General features: G+C 42.7%; 1 protein-coding gene across 1 annotated transcript in view; it reads left to right on the plus strand.

The window, feature by feature from the left end:
- CACNA2D4 (calcium voltage-gated channel auxiliary subunit alpha2delta 4) overlaps positions 1-25,378 on the plus strand; it is a 114,602-nt gene that overhangs the window by 30,988 nt on the left and 58,236 nt on the right. The window contains 7 exon segments of the mRNA XM_066258237.1: positions 4,700-4,786; positions 5,336-5,407; positions 16,060-16,121; positions 17,552-17,619; positions 19,208-19,253; positions 19,360-19,457; positions 20,945-21,038. Of these exon segments, the coding sequence (XP_066114334.1) occupies positions 4,700-4,786; positions 5,336-5,407; positions 16,060-16,121; positions 17,552-17,619; positions 19,208-19,253; positions 19,360-19,457; positions 20,945-21,038 (527 nt within the window).

Raw genomic sequence — 25,378 nt, forward strand, 5'->3', positions numbered from 1 at the left:
TGGAATATTATTACATAACAAAAGATGTGGTAAAGTCAGCTTCATGAGATCTCTAAGAAAAGCACTATTGATTTATAGTAGGTATTAAGGAGAACAATAGTTGAGTTTTAAAAAGAAAAATAATAGAGGATATGCCTAATAACAAATTGAAAGAGGGTCAAAGCCATACCTTTGGTCTGAAATCTTTCTATATCAGTGCTCAAAGTACAACTAATTAACAAAGTGGAATTCTGGTCCTAATATGAAGAGATAAAGATGCACTTTCAGTTATCATTAGGAATCAGGAAATGGCAATGAATGAAGAATGTTGACACTTACAGAAAAGAAGCAGATCCAGTGTCAAAGATGGCAGGACAGTGCTGTTTGTCATGAGCGCAGACATCCAGAAAGCCAAGAATGGGACATCATCCACACACGGGCGAGGAGGGAAAAAGGGGAGATACTGTTGTGGCAGTTTTACTACAGATTTCCTGCACAGGCAAGAAACAAGGATGAGGCTTTTTTGAAAAAGTAAAAATTGTCAGAAGCAAAATGCACAATGATAGGGGACTTCAACAATTCAAGCATCTGTGGGGAAGGGGGGCTCATTCTGCTGAAAGTAAATCTTCTGATTAATTCTTAACTTACCTTAATGATAAACTATTCTTTTTCTTTTTGTTGTGTGTGTGAGTGTGTATGTGTGTGTGTGTGTGTGTATAAAATTTATTGATTTGAGACAGAAAGAGTAAGAGAAATAAACAAAGAAACATCAATTTGTTATTCCACTTATTAATGTTTTCATTCATTCATTCTTGTATGTGTCCTGACTGGGGATCGAACTCAAAACCTTGAAGCATTGGGATGATGCTTTTTCCAACTGAGCTACCTGGCTAGGGCTTTCTTTTATTTAACTTAAATAATTTTTAATTTTACAATTACAGCTTCTATACAATATTATATTTGTTTTAGGTATCTACCTCAGGGATTAGACATTATATAACTTATTAAGTGATCATCCCAATAAATCTCATACTCATCTGACATCATACACTGTTAATAGAATATTATTGACCATGTTTCCCAAGCTACATCCCCACGGCTATTCTGTAACAACAAATTTGTTCTTAATCCCTTTACCTTTTCCAAACTCCAACCCTCCTCCCATATAGCAACTATCAAAATGTTCTCTATCTATGAATTTGTTTCTTTCTGCTTCTTCATTTATTTTGAGTTTTTTAAGATTCATTGTTTGATAGATGTGTATTTAATGTCATTTTGTTGTTTATATTTTTATCCTTTTTTTTTCTCCTTTTTCTTGAAGAAGACCCTATAACATTTCATATAATAGTGGGTTGGTGGTGATGAACTCCTTTGGCTTTTCCTTGTCTGGGAAGCTTGTTATATGCCCTTTGATTATGAATAATAGCTTTGCTGGGTAGAGTAATCCTGATTGTAGATCCTTGCTTTTCATCACTTTGAATATTTCTTGCCAATCCCTTCTAGCCTGCAAAGTTTTTGTCGAGAAATCAACTGACAGTCATATGGGAACTCCCCTGTAGGTAACTAACTGACAGCTATTCTCTTGCTTAAGATTCCCTTTTTGTCCTTAACCTTTGACATTTTAATTATAATGTGTCTTGGTGTGGGCCTCTTTGGGTTCAGCTTGTTTGGGAGTCTCTGTGCTTCCTGGACTTATATGTCTATTTCCTTCATCAAATTGGGGAAGTTTTCTGTCACTTTTTCAAATACGTTTTCAACTCCTTGCTGGCTCTCTTCTCCTTCTAGCACCCCCATTATGCAAATGTTGGTACACTTGAAGTTGTCCCAGAGTATCCTTATACTGTCTCATTTTTTTTATTATATATTTTTTCTTTTTGCTGTTCTGATCAGGATTTTTTTTTTGCTTCCTTATATACCAAATTGCTAATTTGTTTCTCAGCTTCATCTACTCTATTACTGTTTCCCTGTAAATTATTCTTCATTTCAGTTAGTGTATCCTTCATTTTTGACTGGTTCTTATTTATGGTTTCCATGTCCTTTTTTATGCTGTTGAAATTCTAAGTTCAACTACTCTTTCCCTAAGTTCACTGAGCATCCTCATAACCAGTGTTTTGAACTTTATCTAGTAGATGGCTTATCTCCATTTTCTATAGTTCTTGTTCTAGAGTTTTCTTCTGTTCTTTCATTTGGGATGTATTTCTTTGTCTTTTCATTTGGCAGCCTCCCTGTGGTTGATTCTATGTATTAGGTAAAGCTGCTACATCTCTCATCTTCAAGGCATCGTAGAGTAGATTGATTACTACAGGGTCCAGTGGCACAGTCTCCCTCCTCACCCAAGCTGGGCACTCCTGTTGTGTCCCCCACCATGTCGACTGTGTATACCATCCTGTTGTAGTTGGCATATCAATGGGAGGAATTTACTCCCAGATCATTTGGCTATAAAGACAGGCTGCGACCACTGACCACCATAGAGGATCAGCTGTGCAGGGGCCTGCCCCATGCAACAGGACTTATTTCAGCAGGGCTCTGGTGCCCACTGTGCCTGCCCCTTGAGTGTGTTGCTGTGCAGGTGATTGGGTGGTGCTTTGATGTGGTCTAAAGCTGTCCATCTGGTGTGCTGGCTCTGGGGCTTCCCAGTAGGTGCAGGCCAAGGTCAGCTACCACCTGTGTTCCACCTAGGGCCATCCAAAGGGATGAGCTGCTACTTGTGCTGGACTTGGAGGTGCCCAGGAGAAGCCAAGCTGTGAACCAGGGCTGGCTGCTGCTACTGCTGTGCTGGAAGCCATTTAGCAAGGGGTAGAGGACATGCTAAGGCTGGATGCTGTTTGTTTGAGAGATTTATGGAAAGTCTGAAGTGTGAGACAAGACAGGCTATTTGTGTGGAAAAGTCACAGGAAACAGATTGAGTGGGCTTTCAAATTTGGTGGGGCAGGGTCTCAGGGAATCACTAGGGTGGGGGCAACAATGATAGCAAGGTTGATGAAGACTCGGGGATGGCACCTGCTTGCCACTGGCTCTGTAAAGGGAGGGTTCAGAGAAGGAACCATGGCCTCTGCCAGCACTTCTGTGTGGGAGAAAGCTGCTCCCTAACTCTTGTCTGGATGCCAGATAATTCTGTTCCTCCCCATATGTCCCTGGTGCCTTTTGAGCTGCTATTCCAGCACTGGAGCTCAGAGGGAGTGAGTCTGAGTTAGTCTGTGCCTGGGCCCTTTAAGAGGAACTGCTGGGGTTCCAGCAGCCCTTTCTCACTCAGACTCAACCCCTGCTGGTTTTCACAGTCAGAAGTTATAGGAACTTCTCTTCCCAGCACTGGAACCCTGAGCTTGGGGGCCTGGTGTGGGGCTGGGACCCCTCGCTCCTTAGGAGGGGCCTCCACAGTCAAGGTATCCCTCCCTATTTTTATCTGCCACGTGTGGGTGTGAGACTAGCCAGTTCTGCATATCCGCTCCTCACACCAGCCTCATGTGGCTTCTTTTTTAAATCCCTAGTTGTAACACTTCCATTTAGCTAGATTTCAGGTGGTTCTGAATGACGATTGTTCTATAGTTTAGTTATAATTTTGATGTGGTTGTGGGAGGATGCGAGTACCACATTTACCTACGCTGCCACCTTGATTGGAAGTCTATTCTCTTTCTTTATTTTATGTTACTAAACTAAACCTGGGAGGTGGTACATCTCTAATAACAAATAACTTCTTGGAGAGTGTGTATGTGTGTGTAAAAGAGTGGGGGCATGGCCAGAAAAAAATAATAACATTCAAAGAGTATTGATTAATGGCTCTGTGTCAAGTTGGAAAGGTCTTTATTAGGCACTGCAGAATCTGTTTGTCCTTGGCTCTGTCCCATTTAAAAATTCTATAACAAGATGAAAACACCAAAGGCAGATGCCACAACGTATGGAAGGTGTGGCTAATACATTAAGTGAGGACGTAAGTATTTAGAAAGTATTTTTCTAAAACAGTGGGCTGCAATTAACAAGATGAAATATATTGGGGATGCATGGAACTTTGTGCAAAATACTCCACGTTCAAGCATAAGATTATAAAGATGCAACTTAACCATGTATTATGAATGGACTGTATTATGTATTATGTGAATGGACTGAAAACCCGAATTTTGCTGTCAGCTTGCAAATCCAGCAGTCAGAGGTGGGAGTCAAAGCAGTGTGATATGGTCCATACACCATACTGGCCAGGCCCCCACCTGACATATTGACTTTTGTCCTGGACACTCCGGTTTGGGAGTGACATTGATGAAATAGAGTATATTCAGAGGGAGTCGAAGCATTTGCAGATTAGGAATGTTTAGCCTGAAGAAGTGAAGTCTTAGGAGTGACAAACACCTTCAGAAATCCCAATGGTTGTCAAAGGGAAGAGAGTCTGTGCAGCTCCAGGGGAAGAATTAAGACCAATGGGTAAAAGTTATAGGGAGGCAGATCCCAGCTCTGTGTGAGGCAACACTTTCTAACAATCAGAGCTGTCCAGAACTATGACAAGCTGACTCAGAGAGAGCTCCTCCTATGGGAAATATTCACTCAGAGGCCATGAAACCATCTGTCACAACTGTTGACAGGGAAGCTCTCCACTGCATTAAGAATTGGCCCGGAGAACCTTAAGAAGTCACTGAGAGTCTTTGATCATATAAATAACCCATAAGATGAAACTGGATCTGGCGGCCTTCTGTTAACCTCATGTTTTTTTTTCCTGACCTGCCCACTCTAGTACAGAGAGGAGAAGAAACTGAAACCCAAGCCTAACTACAACAGTGTGGATCTCTCTGAAGTGGAGTGGGAGGACCAAGCCGAAATCGTGAGTGGGGAAGTGGGAAAAGGAGGAGTTGGTTCACTCCATGGTCGATACACAATCCAGCTGTGTGGCCGGAAGCTCTGAGGTCACTCTACACCTCTCCAGGGAGGCTTTCCAAGCCCAAACCAGAAACAACGTCTTAATGTGCAATTCTTTAAACAACTACAAAAATATAACAATGTCTTCCTAAATCACAAGAATTACTGAGGCTGCATGAGCTCATGTCTATAAGCCACAGAGTTGGAGTTCTACTGATACTGATGTTTTAGTCTGGCTTCTGGTGTCAGTAGCTCATTCTAGAGGAAATTTTGTCTTAGTAATATGACACTATGTTCCTTCATATATCAGTCCTCTTGGTAACATTATTTTAGTGAATTTCCAGAATTATAGGCTAAATGGAACCTAGAACCAATCTATTCCCTCTCGGTATTCTGTTTAGAGGAAAACGAGAAGAACCAAAAGTGTTCCTAGGGGTCCCCTCCAAGCTGATCAATAAAGCCCCACACTCTAGTGTGAACCAAAGAACTAATCCCCTTATCTTTCCTCTTGAAGCTGAGAACTGCCATGATCAATGGGGAAACGGGTTCTCTCTCCATGGATGTGAAGCTTCCACTGGACAATGGGGTAAGGTGCTAGAGAGAAAGAGCCAGGGACTGGTCCCGAGAGGCAGCATTGCCATTAATTGAGGTTTGGGGTGGTGACAAGGAACTTGGACTTCGCTAAAATAGAGCTTAAGACAAGAGAGCTTGTTGTAGCCTAACAGGCTTGGTGGGAGCCAAGTGCACATCAGCTCCAGAGAAGCACCTGGCAAGGAACTGTCACTCACACCAGTGCTGAGTCTTTGGCGATTCCTGAGCAAGGAGTAGTAGGTCAGCCCAAGTTGTTTACAACTCTTCCTTCTTCCTTATGCTGCTTGCCACTTGGCCCTTTTGTTGTTTATAATGACAAAGGGAAGAGTGCCAGTGAATTTTTCAAATTGTTAGCAGCTCCTGTTAAACATGTTCTATGGAAAGAGATTGAAAATAATCGCTATTCCCTATAGCTGATTTTATCCACTGTAACCACAGATGTGCAAGAGTCAATACCCTCCCTGGCACCATTATTGCCTTCATAGCCCCACCCATCATTTGTAAAAGATCATTTCACCTTTTCACTTAAAAGGTTCCAGTACATTTTCAGTGAATTTTCATTGTCCCTTGACATATTTACAAATGTCACCTCCTCCCTCACAGCCACCCCCACCTCCTCCTCCTGTTGCCCATCTGTCTCAGCTAAAAGAACACAGGCATCTGTCTGCAACAATTAGACCCAAGCTCTTCTACAAACACAGACCTCCAATGAAGCCAAACAAGAAAGCGCTGGAAAGGCAAAGCAATTCACTGTATCCCTTTGGGATGCACGGGCTGATTGTTATTGAGACCAATATCTAATTTCTGTGGCAGCTTTCTCCCTTTTATAAGTTCTGGGCTGGGAAGGCCTCCTTTCGGCAGACTGGTCAGTACCCGTAATGTGAGACCATCCATTGCAGCAGCTGGCATGGCATTGTGTTCTTTCTCCTGATCTAAGAAAAATAAATAAAGTTTTCTTCCATGAGCCTCTACTTTGGTCCCAACCAAACTCCCACTGAGGTGCACAAGGGAGCTCTTGCCTGCCAGAGTATTTAAGGTAGGACTTGTTTTTGCTGCAATGGAAACTTTAATGTGCCAATGGAGTAGAGCCACTTTAAGACAGATTTGAGTGTGACTAGACTGAATTCAGATCAGCTCATGAAGTGGGTGTGGTTTGCCCACCATCCTTTCCTGCTCATGCTGCCTTCGCACTTCTCAAAGCCACCCAAGGAGAGTCCTAGCAAGATCCAGGCAGTCTGAACTTCTCCTGCAACCTCAGCCCATCATGTCAAAATTTGTTCATTGCTGCTAATACATCATCCAAGTTCATCTGCAATTTCACAAAGGCTATTTGACACATGGGTGCTTAGACATAAAGAAGTAGGGTGACGCCAGGCGTGGTGGCGAGCACCTGTAGTCCCAGCTACTTGGGAGGCTGAGGCAGGAGGATCGCTTGAGCCCAGGAGTTCTGGGCTGTAGTGCGCTATGCTGATCGGGCCTCTGCACTAAGTTCGGCATCAATATGGTGACTTCCCGGGAGCGGGGGACCCAGGTTGCCTAAGGAGGGGTGAACTGGCCCAGGTCGGAAAAGAAGTAGGGTGACGATGATCATGAACATAACCATGATGGACATTTCATAATATGCACGTGTTCATGCTTACTACTGCTACTATTAATTATAATGAAATAATAATAATAATAGCAGCCAACATTTATTAGACACTGGACTAAGCACTTAATGAATGTTCACTCGCTTAATGCTTGCAACCTTATGAAGCAAGTTTTCTCCATCCTATCCCCATGTTAGAGATGAGAAAATTCAGAGGTTAAAAACTTGTCCAGGGTCACTTAGGTGATTAACTGCAAAGCCTACCTGGATCTGATGCTAGACATCTCTCGACCAACACTGTAATAAGGTGTTTCTGTAGGACTGGGCCTGGATTCTCAGCTCACTCTCCAGCCTTAGAGTTTCCAAGAGCCTCTTTAGAATAGCATTTCCAGTCAATCTTTACAATTCATTGTCTTCTCTCCCCACCATGTCAAAACTTGGCCCTCTTTAATCTTTCCCCTCTTTACTCTCTTGCCAGAAGCTCCGGCACCTGCACTGTGTGTGTAGGACATTTTGCTGGTATAAAGGCCAGTATGGTGGCACCATCCAACCTCTCACTTCTCTGACCAATCATGATGCCGCTCTCCCCAATGGTGTTCCATTTTGTTCACTACCCAACTCCTCAGTGTCTCCTGAATGTGTTCGCTATCGCAGAGCCACAGGCAGGCAGTCTTGCTGCTTTCTAGCCAGTCAATCTGTCTCAGTTCTCTCTCAGCTCCTGGTGCATCTCACTTGCCCTGCTTGTTTCTCAGGAGAAGCTCTCTTGGGGTCTGCGCCAAGGGAAGCTGTCTTAGAGCAGGTGGTTGGAGCAGGTGGGGGGTCTTTTGCCACTCCAGCCATCCTCTCGGCAGTTGAGAACTTGTTTGGTTGTTTTCCCCAGGGCATTTTACATGCTACTTTATTTCCCATGGATTATTCAGATCTTTCTAAATCTCCCCTAAACTCTAGACAGGCAACTCTGGTGACATGACCAAGGACAGTAGTAGAACCTTAGCGTGACTTAGAGCAGGACTCACAAACTCCAAAAACCCATGGGGCCAGATAGACCATGTTGAAAAACGTGAGTGGGAAGATAAACCAGCCTCAGCCCCGGGCGTGCTGGGAACTGGGTGAGCTGCAGTGTACACACGCCATCTAAGGGGACAGCTAGGGATCCATGTTTTAAATGTGTGTATCCAATTCCAAAAATGTTAAAAACACAATCTGGCCAACATCTAGCATGTCAAACGTGTAAGGAGTCCAGGTTTGGCCGGCAGGCCTCCTGCTTGCCACCTTGCTAGAGGGCTGTCTTTCCCAAAGCGAACTGATCACAGGTGTCATACTCTTTAACCCACCAGCAACATTGTGGTCAGATACCCTGAGACATGTTTTTATAAAAACAAGAGTATCCTGGAGTACCATATCCAGGATGCTTTTTATTATTTTCATGTTGCTCGATAGTTTAGAACAAACATTTACTAGTGGGAGAGGGGGAGGGGCAGGCATGGTGTTCTTTGCCAGCCTTCGGGTTCTTCCAAGGGAACCCTGCTGTCTTGGCTGCGTAGTGTGCACATGCCCACACCCACACCAGCAGCTGGCACCAGCAGTTAGGGCAGCTTCACCACGTGTCCCTCTGCTTTCTAATCCTTGTGCACCAGATTCAAGGAGACAGGATTAGAGTGATCTGTGGTACTCTCTCATTCTCTTTCTCTCTCTCTCTTTAAAACACACACACACACACACACACACACACACACACACACACACACACACACTTTTCCTGTAAAGGGGGCTATTGTTTTGACACCTGCTTACGTTCATCCTGCAAATCTCTTCAGTGCTCTCCTTCTGTTAACAGGATTCAGGGGTGCCCTGCCCCCTCCTTCTCTCTTCTTTTTGCTTTAATCTGAAAAGATGACTTCAAAGTTCTGATTTCATTCTTGAGGGACAGCTTGCATTTGGACTAACCTTCCAGCAGATCACAATTATAAATCAGGAAAATTTATTTAAAAACAAACCTTTAAAGGCACATGAAAATGACCAAAAGCAGATGGAAATGAATGCCGAAAAGGATTCCAGCTGCTGCCTGTGGCAGTGGGGACAATTTGGAGACTGAGTGACACTGGGTGGAGAAGCTAGTAGGCCCCTCAGGATTTCCTTCGAAAGCACAGGAGAGCTACCCTTTGGAGGCAAAGACTATGTGTCAAGAACCAGGGATTAACCCTAAACCTAAAGATTTGAAACAGACACATCCTAACAAAAATGAAAATCTAAGGCTCCCCAAGCTCAAGGTGACCAGCCAGTGATTTATCTACTGATAAAATAAAACTCAACACTCTTCAGAGGCAGACAATGTGTCTACAACCTATTCTTTACAATAACCAGTATACAATAAAGATGATTGGATAAAGAGAAAAAGCAGTTTTAAAACTGACCCAGAGGTGTCCCGCTCTTGGAATTAGAAGGACTTTAAAGCAGATATGATAAATTGGTCCAAGGAATTTTCAAAAGAAGTTTATAATGAATGAGTAATGAAGGATCTCAGCAGGGAATGAGTCAAATTTGATTAAAGAAACAGAACCACTATAAGGGATGTGACTGTAGGGATTTTATTCTAGAGGTTAGACTGTATGGAATGGTGGGAGTTGGCCGAGAAGTCTGCAGAAGGCTGTCTCTCTTCAGCCAGTGACCATAGGACCACGGGACCAGTGGTTGGTGATATGTGGGGGAAAGCAAGAACAAACTGGAACCCCTGAGGAGAAACTACAGTCCAAATTTGTCTCTAATTACCTCCAACAACGATGGTGTCGGTGACCTGCAGAAGGAGCTGGTGCCCTTCACATGGCTGCACACTCACCAGGTCAGGTCTCTGGTAGACTAAACAAACAGACCTGGTGGCAGCTAAGGGAGCTTTGAATGTGGCTGCCTACCCAGGCCAACAAGGGTGAGCCAACAGCTCAGAGCAAGCTACAAGTGTCTGATACTCACCTTTAGTGTGTAAAATGATTGCTTCTTCACTTCTGCCTTAAAAATTTTATGCAAGCCTCCCTTTTGGCCAACCCCAACTTAGAACCATGCAAGGAAGTGAATCTGGAAACATAGTTCCAGCTTAGTTAATTCAACACAGTATAAAACTACCACAAGAACCAAATACAATTTTTAGAACTGAAGAGTACAGTATCTGAAATGAAATTTTTACTGGATGGCAGTTCTGGTCAAGGTGGCAGAGTAGGTAACCATTGTGCTCACCTCCTCCTGTGGTCACTCGAAAATTACAACTCAATCACAAAACAACCATCACTGAGAACCACCTGAAGACTAGCTGAACAAAAATCCTACACCCAAGGATCTAAAGAGAAGGCCATGTTGGGACTGGTAGGAGGGATGGAGACACGCAAGAGGCTGTTTCCACACCCACCTGTGGCAGAACAAAGTCAGGAGAGATATCTCAGTTCATAGGCCCCCTGAGGAGCCCGAGATCTCAGCCCCACCTCAGGCCCCCAAGCCCAGGGTTCCAGTCCTGGGATGCGAAGTCACCACCAATCCTGGCTGTGAAAACCAAATAAATAGACAAGATAAATAGAAATCAACTATTCTGAAGAACAGAAAGAAAAAATTGAAAATAAAAAGAAAATACTGCTATTACCAGTGGTCTATCATATGTCCTTGGAATCCCAGAAGAAAGGAGAAATAATGGAGCAGAAAAAAAATACATTAAAAATATATAATGTCCTAAATATCCCAAATTTGGTGGAAAACATCAACCAACAGATATAAGATTTTCAGCAAACCCCAAGCTAGATAAAAAGAAAAATAAAACCACCCCTAAGCCCACCATAGTATACCTGCTAAAAATCAAAGATAAGGGAAAATTCTGAGAGAAGCTAGAGAAAAGCAATAATAGAATGATGGCTGACTTCTCATGAAAAACAATACAGTAACATTTTTAAATGTCAAAAGAAAAAGACTATCAACCCAAACTTCTATAATAGAGAAAATATCCCCCCCCAAAAAAAGTGAAGTAAATACCTTATTTGATAAAATAGAACAAAGTTCATCATCCTCAAAACTGCATTACAAAAATGCTTAAGGAAGTTCTTCAAGGTGAAGAAAAATTATGCAAATGGGAGCTTTGTACAAGGAAATAGACAGCACAGGAGATAGTAAATATGTGGGTTAATATAAGACTTCATTACCCTGGCTGGAAAGCTCAGTTGGTTGGAGCGTCAGCATCATCGTCATATGCAAAGGTTGTGGGTTTAATCTCTAGTCAGGGCACATATAGGAAGAGATCAATATTCCTGCCTCTCATTCTTCCTCTTTCTCTAAAATCAATAAATAAATTTAAAAAATATATTTTAAGGACTTTATTATTCTCAAAAAGACAACTATTTAAAGCAAAAATTTTGACATTGTGGCCTGAGCAGGAGGTAGCACAGTGGATAGAGCGTTGGACTTGGAAGCAGAGGACCCAGGTTCGAAACCCTGAGGTCACCGGCCTGAGCTCCAGCTCATCCAGCTTGAGTGTGGGCTCACCAGCTTGAGCATGGGGTTTCTGGCTTGTGCGTGGGATCATAGATAGACATGACCCCATGGTTGCTGGCTTGAGCCCAATGTCGCTGGCTTGAGCTCAAGGTCACTGGCCTGAGCAAGGGGTCGCTTTGCTGTAGCCCCCCTGTCAAGGCACATATGAGAAAGCAATCAATGAACAACTACGGTGCCGCAATAAAGAACTGGTACTTCTCATATCTCTCCCTTCCTGCCTGTCTGTCTCTGTCTCTGTCTCTCTAAAAAAAAAAGGAAAGGAAAAGAAAAGAAAAAAGACATTGTGTTGCATGTAAGAGTAAGATCATGGCAACAATAACATATAGTGGAGCTATCCCAAGACTGTAAGGCTAGTTTGACATTCAGAAAAGTCAATTGATCAATGTAATACATTAATTAATAGAATAAAGGAGAAACACCATATGGTCATCTCAATAGAAGCTGAAAGAACATTTGACAAAATTTAACTGCTAACAGTTGGAAACTTCCTCAAGGCATCTATGAAAAAGCTAAATTATACTGGTGAAATATTGAACATGTTCTTCCTAAGAGTGTGAACAAGGGAAGGATGTCTGCTTTCACCACTCTGTTCAACATTGCACTGGACCTATCCTTATAATAAGGAGAAAACAAAATAAAAGGCACAAAAATATTTTACTGTCTTAATTCACAGACAAAATGATTGTTTACTTAGACTACCCCAAGAATCTGCAGAAGAACTACTAAAACCAATAGGTAAATATAACAAGGTCATAGACTACAAGGTCAATATTATAAAAAATTAATTGTATTTTTATAATAACAGCTAGTAATTAGATAATGAAATTACTTTTAAGGTCCAATTTCAATAGCATCAAACAAAAAATACTTAGACATAAATTTAACAAAGAGATATATATATGTGTAGATATATATATATACATATAGACATATATAGCATAGTTATGTATATATATACACACATATATACATATACATGACTTTTAAAAAATATTGTTTTTTAATTTTATTTATTTTTAGAGAGAGAGAAACGTTGATTTGTCGTTCCACTTATTTATGCATTTTTTTGGTTGATTCTTGCATGCATCCTGATAGCAGATCAAACCCACCACCCTGATGTATTGGGACCACGCTGCCTGGCCAGAGCTATATATGACTTCTACACTGAGAACTACATAACATTGTAGAAATAATGTCAATGATAAAATTAAATATAGAGAATGGTACAACCATGTTTATAAGTTGTAAAATCAGTATTGCTAAGTTGTCCATTCTTCCCAAACTAATGTATAGATTCAATGCAATCCCAGTCAAAATTTGAACAGGTTTCTTCTAGATACAGAAGGTGAAGAGAAGAAGGTATTCTAAAATTTATATGAAATTTATACAATGGAATACTAATTAACCATAAAAAAAGAAGGAAGTCTTACCTTTTGTAATCTCCATGGATGGACCTGGAGATTATTATGCTAAGTGAAATAAGCCAGTCAGAGAAAGACAAGTACCATATGATCTCACTTACATGTGGAATATAATGAACAAAATAAACTAACAAACAAAACAAAAACAGACTCATAGATATAGAGACAAACTGACAGTTGTTGGAGGGGATGGGGATTGGGAGGCTGGGTGAAAAAGGTAAAGGGATTAAGCAAAGAAAAAAATTTACAGACACAGATAACAGTGTGGGAATTGCAGGAGAGAAAGAAGGGTGGGAAGGCGGAGGAGGGTGGAGAGGGGACAGATGGTGATGGAGGGAGACTTGACTTGCATTAGAGAACACACAACGCAATATACAGAGGATGTATTGTAGAACTGTACACCTGAAATGTATAATTTTAGTAACCAATATCACCCCAATAAATTCAATTAAAACTTTTCTAAAAATAGAAAATGCAAATGATCTAACATAGCCAAAACTACCTTGAAAGAAAAGAACAAATTTGAATGAGTCACACTACCTGACTTTAAAACTAATTATAAAACTACAGTAACCAAGAAAAGTGGTTGGATATAAGAATAGAAAAAGGGATTGAGAATCCAGAAATAAACACACATTACCAACTGATTTTCAGTGGACACCTTGGCAAATCAATGGAGAAAGGGAAGTCTTTATAACAAATGGTGCCAGAACAACTGAATGAACATATAAAAAAAATAAACACACCATGCAGAAAAATAATTTGAGATGGATAATAGTCCTCAATATCAAAATAGAAACTGTCAGGCTTCTACAAAGAACATTAAAGAAAAAAACCATTACAACTGATGTTGTCCTATATTTCTTAGACAAAACACCAAAAGTACTAAAACACAAAACAAAATTTGATAAACTGGACTTCACTGAGAGCAACAGGTTCTGCTCTTCAAAAGGCACCATTAAGAAAATGAAAAAGCAAGGCATAGACTGTATCCAGAATATACTTTTAAAACTTCTACAAATTATCAACAAAAGGACTAACAATCCAATAAATAAAAATGGCCCAAATACTTGAGCAAACACTTCACAAATACATATCTGATAAACACATGAAAGGGTGCACATCACCATTAGTCATCAGAGATCCCCAAACTAAAACTACAGTGAAGTTCCATTTCACACTCTTTATAGTAGCTGGAAAAAAAAAAGACTGGTAACACCACATCCTGACTAAGATGCAGAGGAAATTGGAACTCATGCATTGCTAGCGAAAGTATAATAAAACAAGTGAGGAAAGTTGCTTGGCAGTTTTTTTATAAAAGCAAACATACACTTAGCATACAACCCAGCAATTCTATTCCTAGGTATTTATGAAGACAAATGAAAACATATGTCCACAAAAAGACTGATTCAAGAATGTTTACAGCAACTCTACTTACTACAGCTCCCAACTGGAAACACCCCAGAGGCCCATGAATAAGTGAATATCAAAGCTAGCTATTGTGTTTACACATTGGGGTACTACTCAAGAAACACACTGCCAATGTACTCAGTAGCATGGATGGATCTTAAAGACATTATATAGAGCAAAAGAAGGTAGATACAAAAGAGTACATACTATAAGAACAGGCAAAACTAATGTATGATGACAGAATTTAGAACAAAGTTTGCCTATGGAGGGTTGGGATGGACATGGTCTGGTAGGGAATTTTAGAGAATGCAAACATTCCATATCTTGACTGGGAAGATAATTACATGGCTGTATATGAATGAATGATACATTTAAGATCTGTGCATTTTGCCTTCTTCTTTAATTAAAAAAAGAAGAAATTTAAAAGATGATCTCCAGTTCTGACACTCAAGCCAGCCTCATCTAGGAGCATAGGGCTTCAAAGCTCCTTTCCACCCTGCTGGCTCCCCATAGTCCCATGACTCCCACGAGGGGAGAAACAAAGAGAGGATCCGACCAAGTCAGAGGGGGCGGGAGGACATCACCTGGGATGAGGCCAGTGCCAGAGAACTATTCATCTGGGTTTGGGCTAAAGCCGTTTTCTATAGAAACTAATCTTTTTTTCCCCCACCCCTCCAGCCTGCATCCCTTCCAACATCTTATTTCAATTTCCAAAATAGAATAAAAGACAGAAAAAAGTGAAGGGAATAAGAGCAGCTCCTGAGCCAACTGTAACATGTGGCTTTCCCAAAGACATAAACTTGTGTCTATGGACCAGACATTCCACAGAACTTCAGAGCCCAAGGCAAATCCTGCTGTTCCCTGGACCCATTCCCTTCTATTAAAAACACACTCACAACCTCAAGCAACCACATGCAAGAGATGCCCTTATTCACCCCAGTTTACAAATGAGCACTCTGATGCTTAGAAAAGCAAATTGACTTACCCCCAAGCATATCGCTTAAATTCAGATTGGATGACCAACCCAGGCCCTTAGTCACTGTCTACACATTCGATGCTCTAATCCATGCAAATTCAACTGAAACCTGACAGAAGGCAGATTTGAAAGGAAAGACGAGTTGTAAAGAATGACGTGGCCCTAGGAGGGGCCAGTGGGGAGAACTGCGAGGCCACTCCCCCTCAGGGTATTCCAGAGAGGGGAGGGTTGTAGGTGAGTCGGGAGACATGTCAGTGCCAGAAGCTTTTAGCACCACCTGGATGCCCTTCTACTGTATAAATCTTCGACTCTGGTCCTACACGAAGCCTAGAGTCACTTTCTACACCTGTCTTCTCCCATACAGCAGTCACTAGCCACATTGGCTATCTCAATTTAAATTTCTCTTAACTAAAGTTTAAAAATTCATTTTCTTCACTTGCACATATCAAGCCTCAGCAGTCACATGTGCCTAGTGGCCACTTTATGAGACAGCACAGGTTTAGCCCTTGATCCTTCAGTCTGGCCACCCCCAATGGCTGTGGGATGCTGGGCCTGTGACAATTCTGCCTGCAGTGCCCCAGACAGGGGCGCTGGTGCGGGTCAGGAGCGAACCAAAAGCCAGGGAAGTGGCACAGAGCTGATGAAACCCCAAAGGCATTAGGTAAGGAGGTGGGTGGCACAGACAGGCACTCTTCTCTCCAGCAAACATCTTTTCTTTTCTCTTTCAGAAGAGAGTTCTTTTCCTAACCAATGACTACTTCTTCACAGACATCAGTGACACACCTTTCAGGTGAGGGACACGCATTTTATTTGCAGAGGGGATGGTTGGTGGAACATGAATACAAGCAACACAGGGTAGAACTTTTATGTCTGGGGATGAATTTACTTATAGTTAGTTGACAATTTTGTGGTAACAGAAAAGAACCCAAGTCTGCATTCAGGAAACTAGATGGGTCTAGACCAGTTTTGTCGGTGTAACCTCGTGTGCAGAATCTGGAACTCAACTGCCTGGGTTTAATTCCCAACGTACAGGCTGTGTGACCTGTGTCAAGTTACTTAAACTCTCTGTGCCTTAGATTCTTTATCTGTAAAATGAGGTTAGTAATAGTGGCTACTTCTTGTCAGTATTGTGATGATTGAATGACATAATGCATGTAAACATCTTAACATATGCAATTATGAGCATTGTTAGATGAAAGATCAAATCTGAATAAGTTCCCTCCTACTGTATAAATATTTAACTCCAGGCCGTAGCCAGTAGCTCAGTGGATAGAGCATCAGCCCAGCATATGGACATTCCAGGTTTGATTCCCTGTCAGAGCATACAAGAGAAGCAATAATCTACTTCTCCCCACTTTCTCTCACCCTTCTCTTCCTCTTCCCATCCTGCAGCCAGTGGCTCCATTGCTTTGGGCGTGGCCCCAGGCACTGAGGATTGCTCAGTTGGTCTGAGCACATCAGCTTCAGGCACTAAAAATAGCTCAGTATTTGAGCATCAGTCCAAGATGGGGTTGCCAGGTAGATTTCCGGTTGAGGTGTATGTGAGAGTCTGCTTCATTATCTCCCCTCCTCTCATCTAAAAATAATAAATAAATAAATAAATAAATATTTAACTCCAGGCAATATACAAATTGGGAAACAAATAACCCTTATCTCTGAATCATCTCATTTCTTAGTAAAGCAGGATTCCTAGCCCTGACTGTCCCTAGACTATTTGAGGAATTTTGTAAAATTGCCGTATGTCCTGGTCCCATCCAAACCAGTTTACTCAGGCACTAGTATCTTTTAAAGCTGCCTCGGTGATTCAGATATTTGGCCAAGGTTCAAAAGCAATGTTTTACCATGAAGGAGAGGAAGGCATAATAAGGTTCACCAAGTGGGAAAGGACTCTCCTATTTCTGGGGCATTTTCTAAATCGCAGAGGCTTTCTGAGAGGTTCAGAATGTATCTTGTTTACCGCAGGAGCTGGGGGGAATCTTTGGCCCATAGGACTTCCAGGGCCCTTTTCAGGAAGCCAGGCTGATGTAAAAATAGAAGTGCTGCCTTAGCTCTAGAGGGGACAGCCTGTGAGGCCAGGGGCAAAGGCAGTGAGGCAAGCATGCCACTGTTGTGAGTACAGAAAGCACATAAACTCAGGGTCAGCAAAGACCAGGACAGGCACTGGGAGGTTGACTTGCACTTGCTCTTGATGAGGACATGGATTCTCTGCTCTCCATGCAGTTTAGGAGTGGTCCTGTCCCGCGGCCATGGCGAATACATCCTCCTGGGGAACACGTCTGTGGAAGAAGGTGAGTTGGCACCCAGTGCTGCCAGGCAGTTTAGAGGGAAAAATGGATGCTCCTGGGATATGAGAAAAACCAATCTTAAGCAGAGCTGGTTTTACAGCCACCCAGACCCTGGGCTTTAGAATAGTCCTTCAGAGCCAGGCTGCTGGGTGAGGGGGTCCATGTGCCCCGATACCCTGGATGTGCAAAGTGTGTCAGTCAACCATCAAAACCAGCAGGGCCGCAGACTGGCCAACTCTGCATTGGAGGTTCTGGGAGGCTTTACCAGGCCACAGGGGGGCCTGTGTTTCTCTGAACAAAGTTGGGTTTTACCTGTCAGAGACCACACAGAAGGCAGAGAAAGGAGGCTGAGGAGAGTAAGTAAGCCAATCTGTAGCAGTTGGCTCAGCCTGCTGTGACAAAGGACAGCAAACTGTGTGGCCTAAGCACGAGAAGCTCATTGTCTCACAGCTCTGGGGCTACACCCCCTCTAGGCCACCACTGGCAGCCCCAGGTGTGCCTTGGCTTACACAGCAGCTCTTTAGTCTCCCCTCCATCATCACATGGCTTCTCCCCGTGTGAGTCTCTACTTCCCTTCTTACGAGGACACCAGGCACCTTGGATTAGGGACCGCACTAATGACCTCATCTTAACTTGATTACTTCTGCCAGGACCCTATGTTCATGTCAGGTCATTCATAGACTCTGGGGGTTAAGACTTCAACACATCATTTTGAGGGACACAATTCAACTCATAATGGGGAGCTTATGGGAAGTGAGCCTGACAGTGGTGGCGGGAGATGGTGGGGGAGAACGGCAGAGAAGATACCCACCCTCCCTAACGCAGCCTGCTCCTGACTGGCAGCTGCCTGAGCACCTGGAGGGAACAAAGCCGAGGGCACAGGGATGTCCTCGGAAGTCCTTGGGAGGGGAGGTCACAGTTCTTCTCAGACCCCCACTCTGTCCATTCTTCCTTTACTATCCCTTGAATGTGTCTTGTCTCTCCTTCCCTCCACTACTGCCCTATCATTGTCTCGTGCCTTTGTCAGTCTAGTGCCTCTTCTGGTGATGCCACACATGTGCCCTTGGCATTTCCATCACCCTTTCCTTCAATTTAACAAGCCTTAATTTGAGCACCTATTTATTGAGCACTGAGGGTGTTCCAGTAGGGCATTCACTCATTCATTCATTCAGTCAACAAATATGGACTGAGTCCATGGTTCATGTAAGAGTTGTGCTGGGCATGAGGCTACAGAGATGACCCAAAACAGATATGGCCCATCTCTGGGCTCATCTCTTGACTGGCCATATAGCTCAGTCAGGTACAATGAAGCCAAATCATTGGTTTCAAAGTATTAGCTCCTCCAAGGAAGACCAAGTTGGTAGGATTTGGACATGAGGCAATGGGGAGAAAGAGCATTTCCAGAAGTAGGAGCAACATGGAGGAAGGCCTGGTCTGTGCAAATCCAGCCCGTCCCATTGGGTGAGTGCCTGCTCTGAGCTGAGAACAAGGAAGAGTAGACCCCGCCCTTCCCTGAAGAGCTTTCAGCAGCGCAGGGGCACAACCTCACACCAGGCGTGAGCGTCACACTGAGCGTGAGCTCTGGTTTCAGGCCTGCACGACCTGCTCCACCCAGACCTGACGCTGGCCCATGACTGGTAAGTGGGAAAGTCACTGCTCACAAAGAGGGGAGGAGCGGGAGGGAAGGAGACAGAATTACAGAATTTTTTTAGGTAACTTTGACCCCCGCCCCCTCGGTTCCAGGATCTACTGCATCACGGATATTGACCCCGACCATCGGAAGCTCAGCCAGCTGGAAGCCATGGTCCACTTTCTGACAGGGGCGGACCCAGACCTGGAGTGTGCGTGCTGCCTGCCCACTGAGGGCTTTCCCTCTGGGGTCTTGTAGCTCAGGGCTTTGCAGGAAGGGAGCGCTGGGACTTAAGGGAGGGCTGCCAACTCTCTATCCTGGGAACTCACTGATGGCTTAGGGAAGACAGGAGACTTCCAAAGACAAAAACAGAGCTAGAGCTAGCCTCAATATGGGGCCAGGCTGGTGACCCAGTGTCCCTGGAACTGTGGCATGGGCATATCCCCATCTCAGGGATGGGATCTCTGTATATTGCTTTCAACCAGCACTAGTAAGGCTCTGAAGGGACACTCACACAGTGTAAGGACACCAGCCTGGCCATCAGTGCTGTCCCTGCCACCACTTAGCGGTGGGCCCCGGGCCAGCAGCTAACGCCTTGCTCTGCAAAGCCCTCATCCCTGTGGAGGAGAGCCTTTGCCCAGAGAGCCCTGGATGGCTTGTGCCTATAAGTGTTTTCCAATACCTGGCTCTCAGACTAACCTTGAATTCCCCTCCACTAACTCAGCTGCTGAAGTTGAAAGCTGTACCCTGATCAGGGCACTTCTTTCTCTTTGCAAGAAGGAGCAGGTCATTTTGTCACATAAGTGTCACCACCAAAAGGAGACTCCACCTTCTATGGTGTCCCAACATTCATTCCATGAACAAATCTGGACTTAGCATGTCCTCTGTGCCAGGCCGGGGCAAACACTGATGCTACAGAGATGACCTGACCAGGCAAGGCCCTTGCTCTCGCATAGCTTGTGATCTCGTGGGGAAACCACGTGATGAGGAAGCAGGCCAGTGGGTGTGGGCACAGGTTGTTACAGATTGTGCTGTGCAGGGAAAACCAGGGCCTGCCTTCAATAGTTGGTCAGGGAAGGCCACCTCTGTCAGCCAGTGTCACTTACCACGCAGGTGGCGTCACGGGTATGAGATCTCCCTTGGTGGTGTAACTGGACAGAAGTGACCTGCACACTTCAAATTGGTTGATTTTATGTTACATGAATTTTACCTCAATAAAAAAATAAATACTTTAAAGAAAGCAAGGGAGAAGAAAGAGCCACCTATGCAAAGAATGGGGAAGGAGCATTCTGACCAAGGGAACAGCATGTGTGGAGGCTCTGAGGCAAGTTCTCATTCAGAGAACTGCACAAGGCCACTGTGTGTGAGGACAATGACAGTTGAGATAGAGGGCAGGCTGGGTACAGATGGCAGTCTGATGATGCTGAGGGGCTCTCCTCATTTCACAGAGCATTAGAGCTGGAAAGAGCCTTAGGAATCACTTATTTCTACTCACATGTTGTGTGAGGTTGAGAAAATAAAGGCAGGAAGCAGTGAAGTGACTTCCTCATATTCACACAGGCGACTTTACATGTTCCGGATACCTGTTTGAGACATATCTTGTTCCTGGAAGTTCAGGGTTTCTCAAAAAAGTAGATAGGCTGTGTTTATCATCATGGGGCAAATAAGTGGGCTGGTATCCTTTGCTTTTGCACCCAGGTGACGAGGAGCTGGTGCGCGAGGTATTGTTTGATGCGGTGGTGACGGCTCCTATGGAAGCCTACTGGACAGCACTGGCTCTCAATGGCTCTGGGTAGGTACCAGGGTGGGCGAGGGCTCCCAGAGGGAAAGAGGTTCTGGCCCGGAGTTCCCGTGGCAGAGTCAGGGTCTCTCCTACTAGTTGGCTGGCAGCTCAAGAGATTGCCCACATCCTTTGGCCAAAGATGAACAGCGATGAGGGTGGGAAGACATGGGGGAGTGACAGTGACCTTCACACAGCCCCAGTTGAAGCAGGGACTAGGCAAAGCAGCATGTGCTGCGGCACTCTCTCCCCTCAGAAGTAATACGCTGAGCAGATCCTCCAGTCACAAGACCAAATATACCCCAACCCTCACAACAGAAGCCCCATTTTAAGAACACCTCTCTTAGGGTGGGGCTCTTGCTGTGAGACCCTATTAGCCAAAGTGCTCTGGAAGAGAACCATTCAAGACCAGTGCCTTGTCTCCAGCAGGTGAGGTCAAGATACCACGAAGTATAATTTGACTTCACTATATCCCAGCTTCTTAGATTTCCTCACCACCTCTGCTGATCTTTACCTGGTGCTGCTGTGTTTAGTGGGGCAGATAGAAAAAGAGATGAATGCTTGTGTGTGTGTGCATGTGTGTCCATGTGTGTGTGAGCACATGAGTGTTGAGAGGGTAAGATATTAATGAGACGAAGAATACAGTAAGACAGATCTTGTTCCTGAATGGGAAGATTCAACATCACCATCATAAAAATGTCCAATTTCCCCTAGACAGTCAATAAATTCATTAATATTATCATAATGAAAACACCTACAGAATTTTATAAGAATAGTCACCTAGTTAAAAAAGTTAAGATGCAGAATGCTTTTCATAATGTTCTACCATTTCTTTAAAAAGAAGAAAAAACATAGTATGTGCGTGTATGCATATACTGGGTGGGACAAAAGTAGGCTTACACTTGTTCATATGGAAAATAATATAATAATAAATAATAATACAAGAATCAACTCTGGCTCTGGCTAGATAACTTGGTTGGTTATAGTGTCATCTGGATATGCAAAAAAGTTGCCAGTTTGATCCCTGGTCAGGGCACATACAGGAACAGATTGATGTTTCTGTTTCTCTCTTTCCTGCTTCCTCTCTCTCTAAAATCAATAAATTAGAACAAATTTTAAATAAACTGTGTTTTGTGTAACTATAAACCTACTTTTGTCTCACCCTGTATATAAAATATCTTTGAAAGGCTGTATAGGAAATAATTCTTACTAGCTGCTAAAGATTAGAAAAATGGGTATCTGAAATAGGAGTGGAAGGATCACTATAACTTCTTAGTACAATTCTGAACCATGTGAATATATTGCCTATACAAATTAGATAAACTAAAAAAAAAAAAAAAGAATACAGTGGACCAGGCACTATTCTTAGTGCTTGTATATAGTAATACATTGATCCTCATAACCACCCTGCTATCATTATTATCCCCACTTTACAGATAAGGAAACCAAGGTAGAGTGAGATAAGCACCTTGCCTAAGATCATATGCCTCACAAGTGGTAGAGCTGGACTCAAAACCGGGCAACCTGATTCCAGAGTCTAGACTCTTAACTCTTGTACTATCCCACTTTTTAGAGATGGGGTTGGAGAGAAGAGGTTGGAAAGATCTCCACCTTCCCAAGTTCAGAGATAAGCCAGACATGTTTTTAACACTGTGAAATATTGCAGAGCAAATATCCTTTATTTTTTTAAGTTAGAGGAGGGGAGATAGTGAGACAGACTCTCATGTGCACCCCAACTGGGATCCACCCAGCAACCATGCTCTGGGGCTGATACTCAAATCAATGGAGCTATCCTCAGCATCCATGGCCAATGTTTGAACCAATCAAGCTACCACTGGCTGCGAGAGGAGAAGAGAGAGAGAAGGGGAGAGAGAGGGGAAGAGAAGCAGATGGTTCCTTCTCATGTGTGCCCTTACTGGGAATCGGACCCGGGACGTTCAGATACTAAGTAGGCCAACACTCTATCCACTGGGCCAACTGCCTAGGGCCAGAGCAAATATTCTTTTTTTTTTTTCTTTTCATTTTTCTGAAGCTGGAAACAGGGAGAGACAGTCAGACAGACTCCCGCATGAGCCCAACCGGGATCCACCCGGCACGCCCACCAGGGGCGACGCTCTGCCCACCAGGGGGTGATGCTCTGCCCATCCTGGGTGTCGCCATGTTGCGACCAGAGCCACTCTAGCGCCTGGGGCAGAGGCCACAGAGCCATCCCCAGCGCCTGGGCCATCTTTGCTCCAATGGAGCCTTGGCTGCGGGAGGGGAAGAGAGAGACAGAGAGGGAAAGCACGGTGGAGGGGTGGAGAAGCAAATGGGCGCTTCTCCTGTGTGCCCTGGCCGGGAATCGAACCCGGGTCCTCCACACGCTAGGCTGACGCTCTACCGCTGAGCCAACCGGCCAGGGCCCAGAGCAAATATTCTTAACAAGGGTATGGATCAGAAAAAAAATGACTTAGGGAACTCATATAAATAACATATTAATAAAGCTAAGAAAAAAATGATATATTGATCCCCATAGGAGCAGAAAAGATATTTAAATAAATATTAATATCCATTCATGTTTTTAAAAACCACTCAATAAAATTAAAATTGACTTAAGCCTGATAGTCAACATCTGAATGGGGCTAGAGGCTCTCTCAGTGAAGACAGGAACAAGACAGGTCCCAGGTCCCTATTACTACTTAACAAAGTCAGGGGGTATTCGCTGGTGCAACCAAATGAGAGAACACACCTAGAAACAATAAGAAATGGAAAGGAAGAAGCAAATGATCTCTGTTTAAGATGATGATGTGTTTATATACCTGTAAACCCCAAGAGAATTAACAGAAAACTATACTACAAATAATGAATTTAATAGAGTAGTTTATAACATGCACACACCAAAATTAATAGCCTTATCTATAAAATATAAACCAGATATAAGATACGATCTGAGAAGGCCTATTTAGTAGAACAAATTATAAAATATAATAAAATACCTCATCATAAACTATAAGAAATACCCCAAAAGTTACATAAAGAAAATTATAAAGCACTCTTGAAAGACACAAAAGTAGACTTGAACAAATGGAAAGATATTCAATGTTTTTGTATAGGAAGGCTCAACATCACAAAAATATTAATCCTAAGTTAATTTAGATATTTAATGCAATTCTAATAAAAATGCCATTAACATTTTTCTGAGTCCAGTTGATTATGAAGTTTATTTGGAAGAACTGAAAAGAATAGTCATAAAATCCCTGAAAAAGACACAACAAAGAAAAGTTGGTCTTACCAATATACTAAAACATATTATAAAATCTCTACAATTTATACAGTGTGGTATTGATTCATGAATAGACAGGCAGACCAAGGGAACAGAATAGAAAATCTACCGATTCAGCTAAGTGCATGTGGAAATTTAGTATATGACAAAGGCATTGTGTCAAGTCAGTGAGGGAAAGATGGATTTTTTAATAACTAGTTTGAGAGCCATATGGAGAATGATAAAATTGTATTCTTTCCTCATACCATATACCTGGGTAAAGTCCAAATGATTCAGAGAGTTAAATATAAAAAAAATGAAACCATATAAGTACTAAAAGAAAACATGAGCTAACTTCTATAAAATCTAGAAGTGAGGAAACCTTTCCCAAAGATGACTCAAAATTCAGAAGCAATAAGGGCATGACTGATAAGTTTAAAACATAAACATGTTTATTTAGCAAAAATAAAAACATGCGCAGGGTGAAAATAGAAAAAAGGTTTGTAACTTGTAAAACAAAATATCCTATCCTTATATTATGTATTTATGGTATACAAAGAACTTTCGAAGTAGAGAAGTAACCACTTTATAGGAAAAATGACCAAGGGATATGGACCAAGGAGATACATGCAAATATATAGTTCTTAAGTATGTGATAAATACAATTTCAGTAAAGTTGCAAGATACATTATCAATATATAAAAATCAGGTTTTTTGTATACTAATAAGAAACTATCAGAAAGAGAAGTTAAGAAAACAGTTTTATTTACAATTGCATCAAAAGAATAAGATATCTAGTAACAAATTTAACCAAGGAGATGAAATACCTGTACAATAAAAACTATAAAACACTGAAGAAAGAAAATTGAAGAAGACACAAATTAATGGAAAGATATTCCATGCCCATGACTAGAAGAATTTCTATTGTTAAAATGTTCATACTAGCCAGAGGAATCTAAAGATTCAGTGCAATATCTATCAAAATTCCAAGGGCATTTTTTTTTTTTACAGAAATAGAACAAACATTCTTAAAATTTGTATGAAGCAACCAACAACCCCAAATAGCCAAAGCAATCTTAAGAAAGAACAAAGCCAAAGATATCATATGTCT

The sequence above is a fragment of the Saccopteryx bilineata genome, chromosome 2 (assembly GCF_036850765.1).
Source record: "Saccopteryx bilineata isolate mSacBil1 chromosome 2, mSacBil1_pri_phased_curated, whole genome shotgun sequence".
Classification (NCBI taxonomy): domain Eukaryota; kingdom Metazoa; phylum Chordata; class Mammalia; order Chiroptera; family Emballonuridae; genus Saccopteryx; species Saccopteryx bilineata.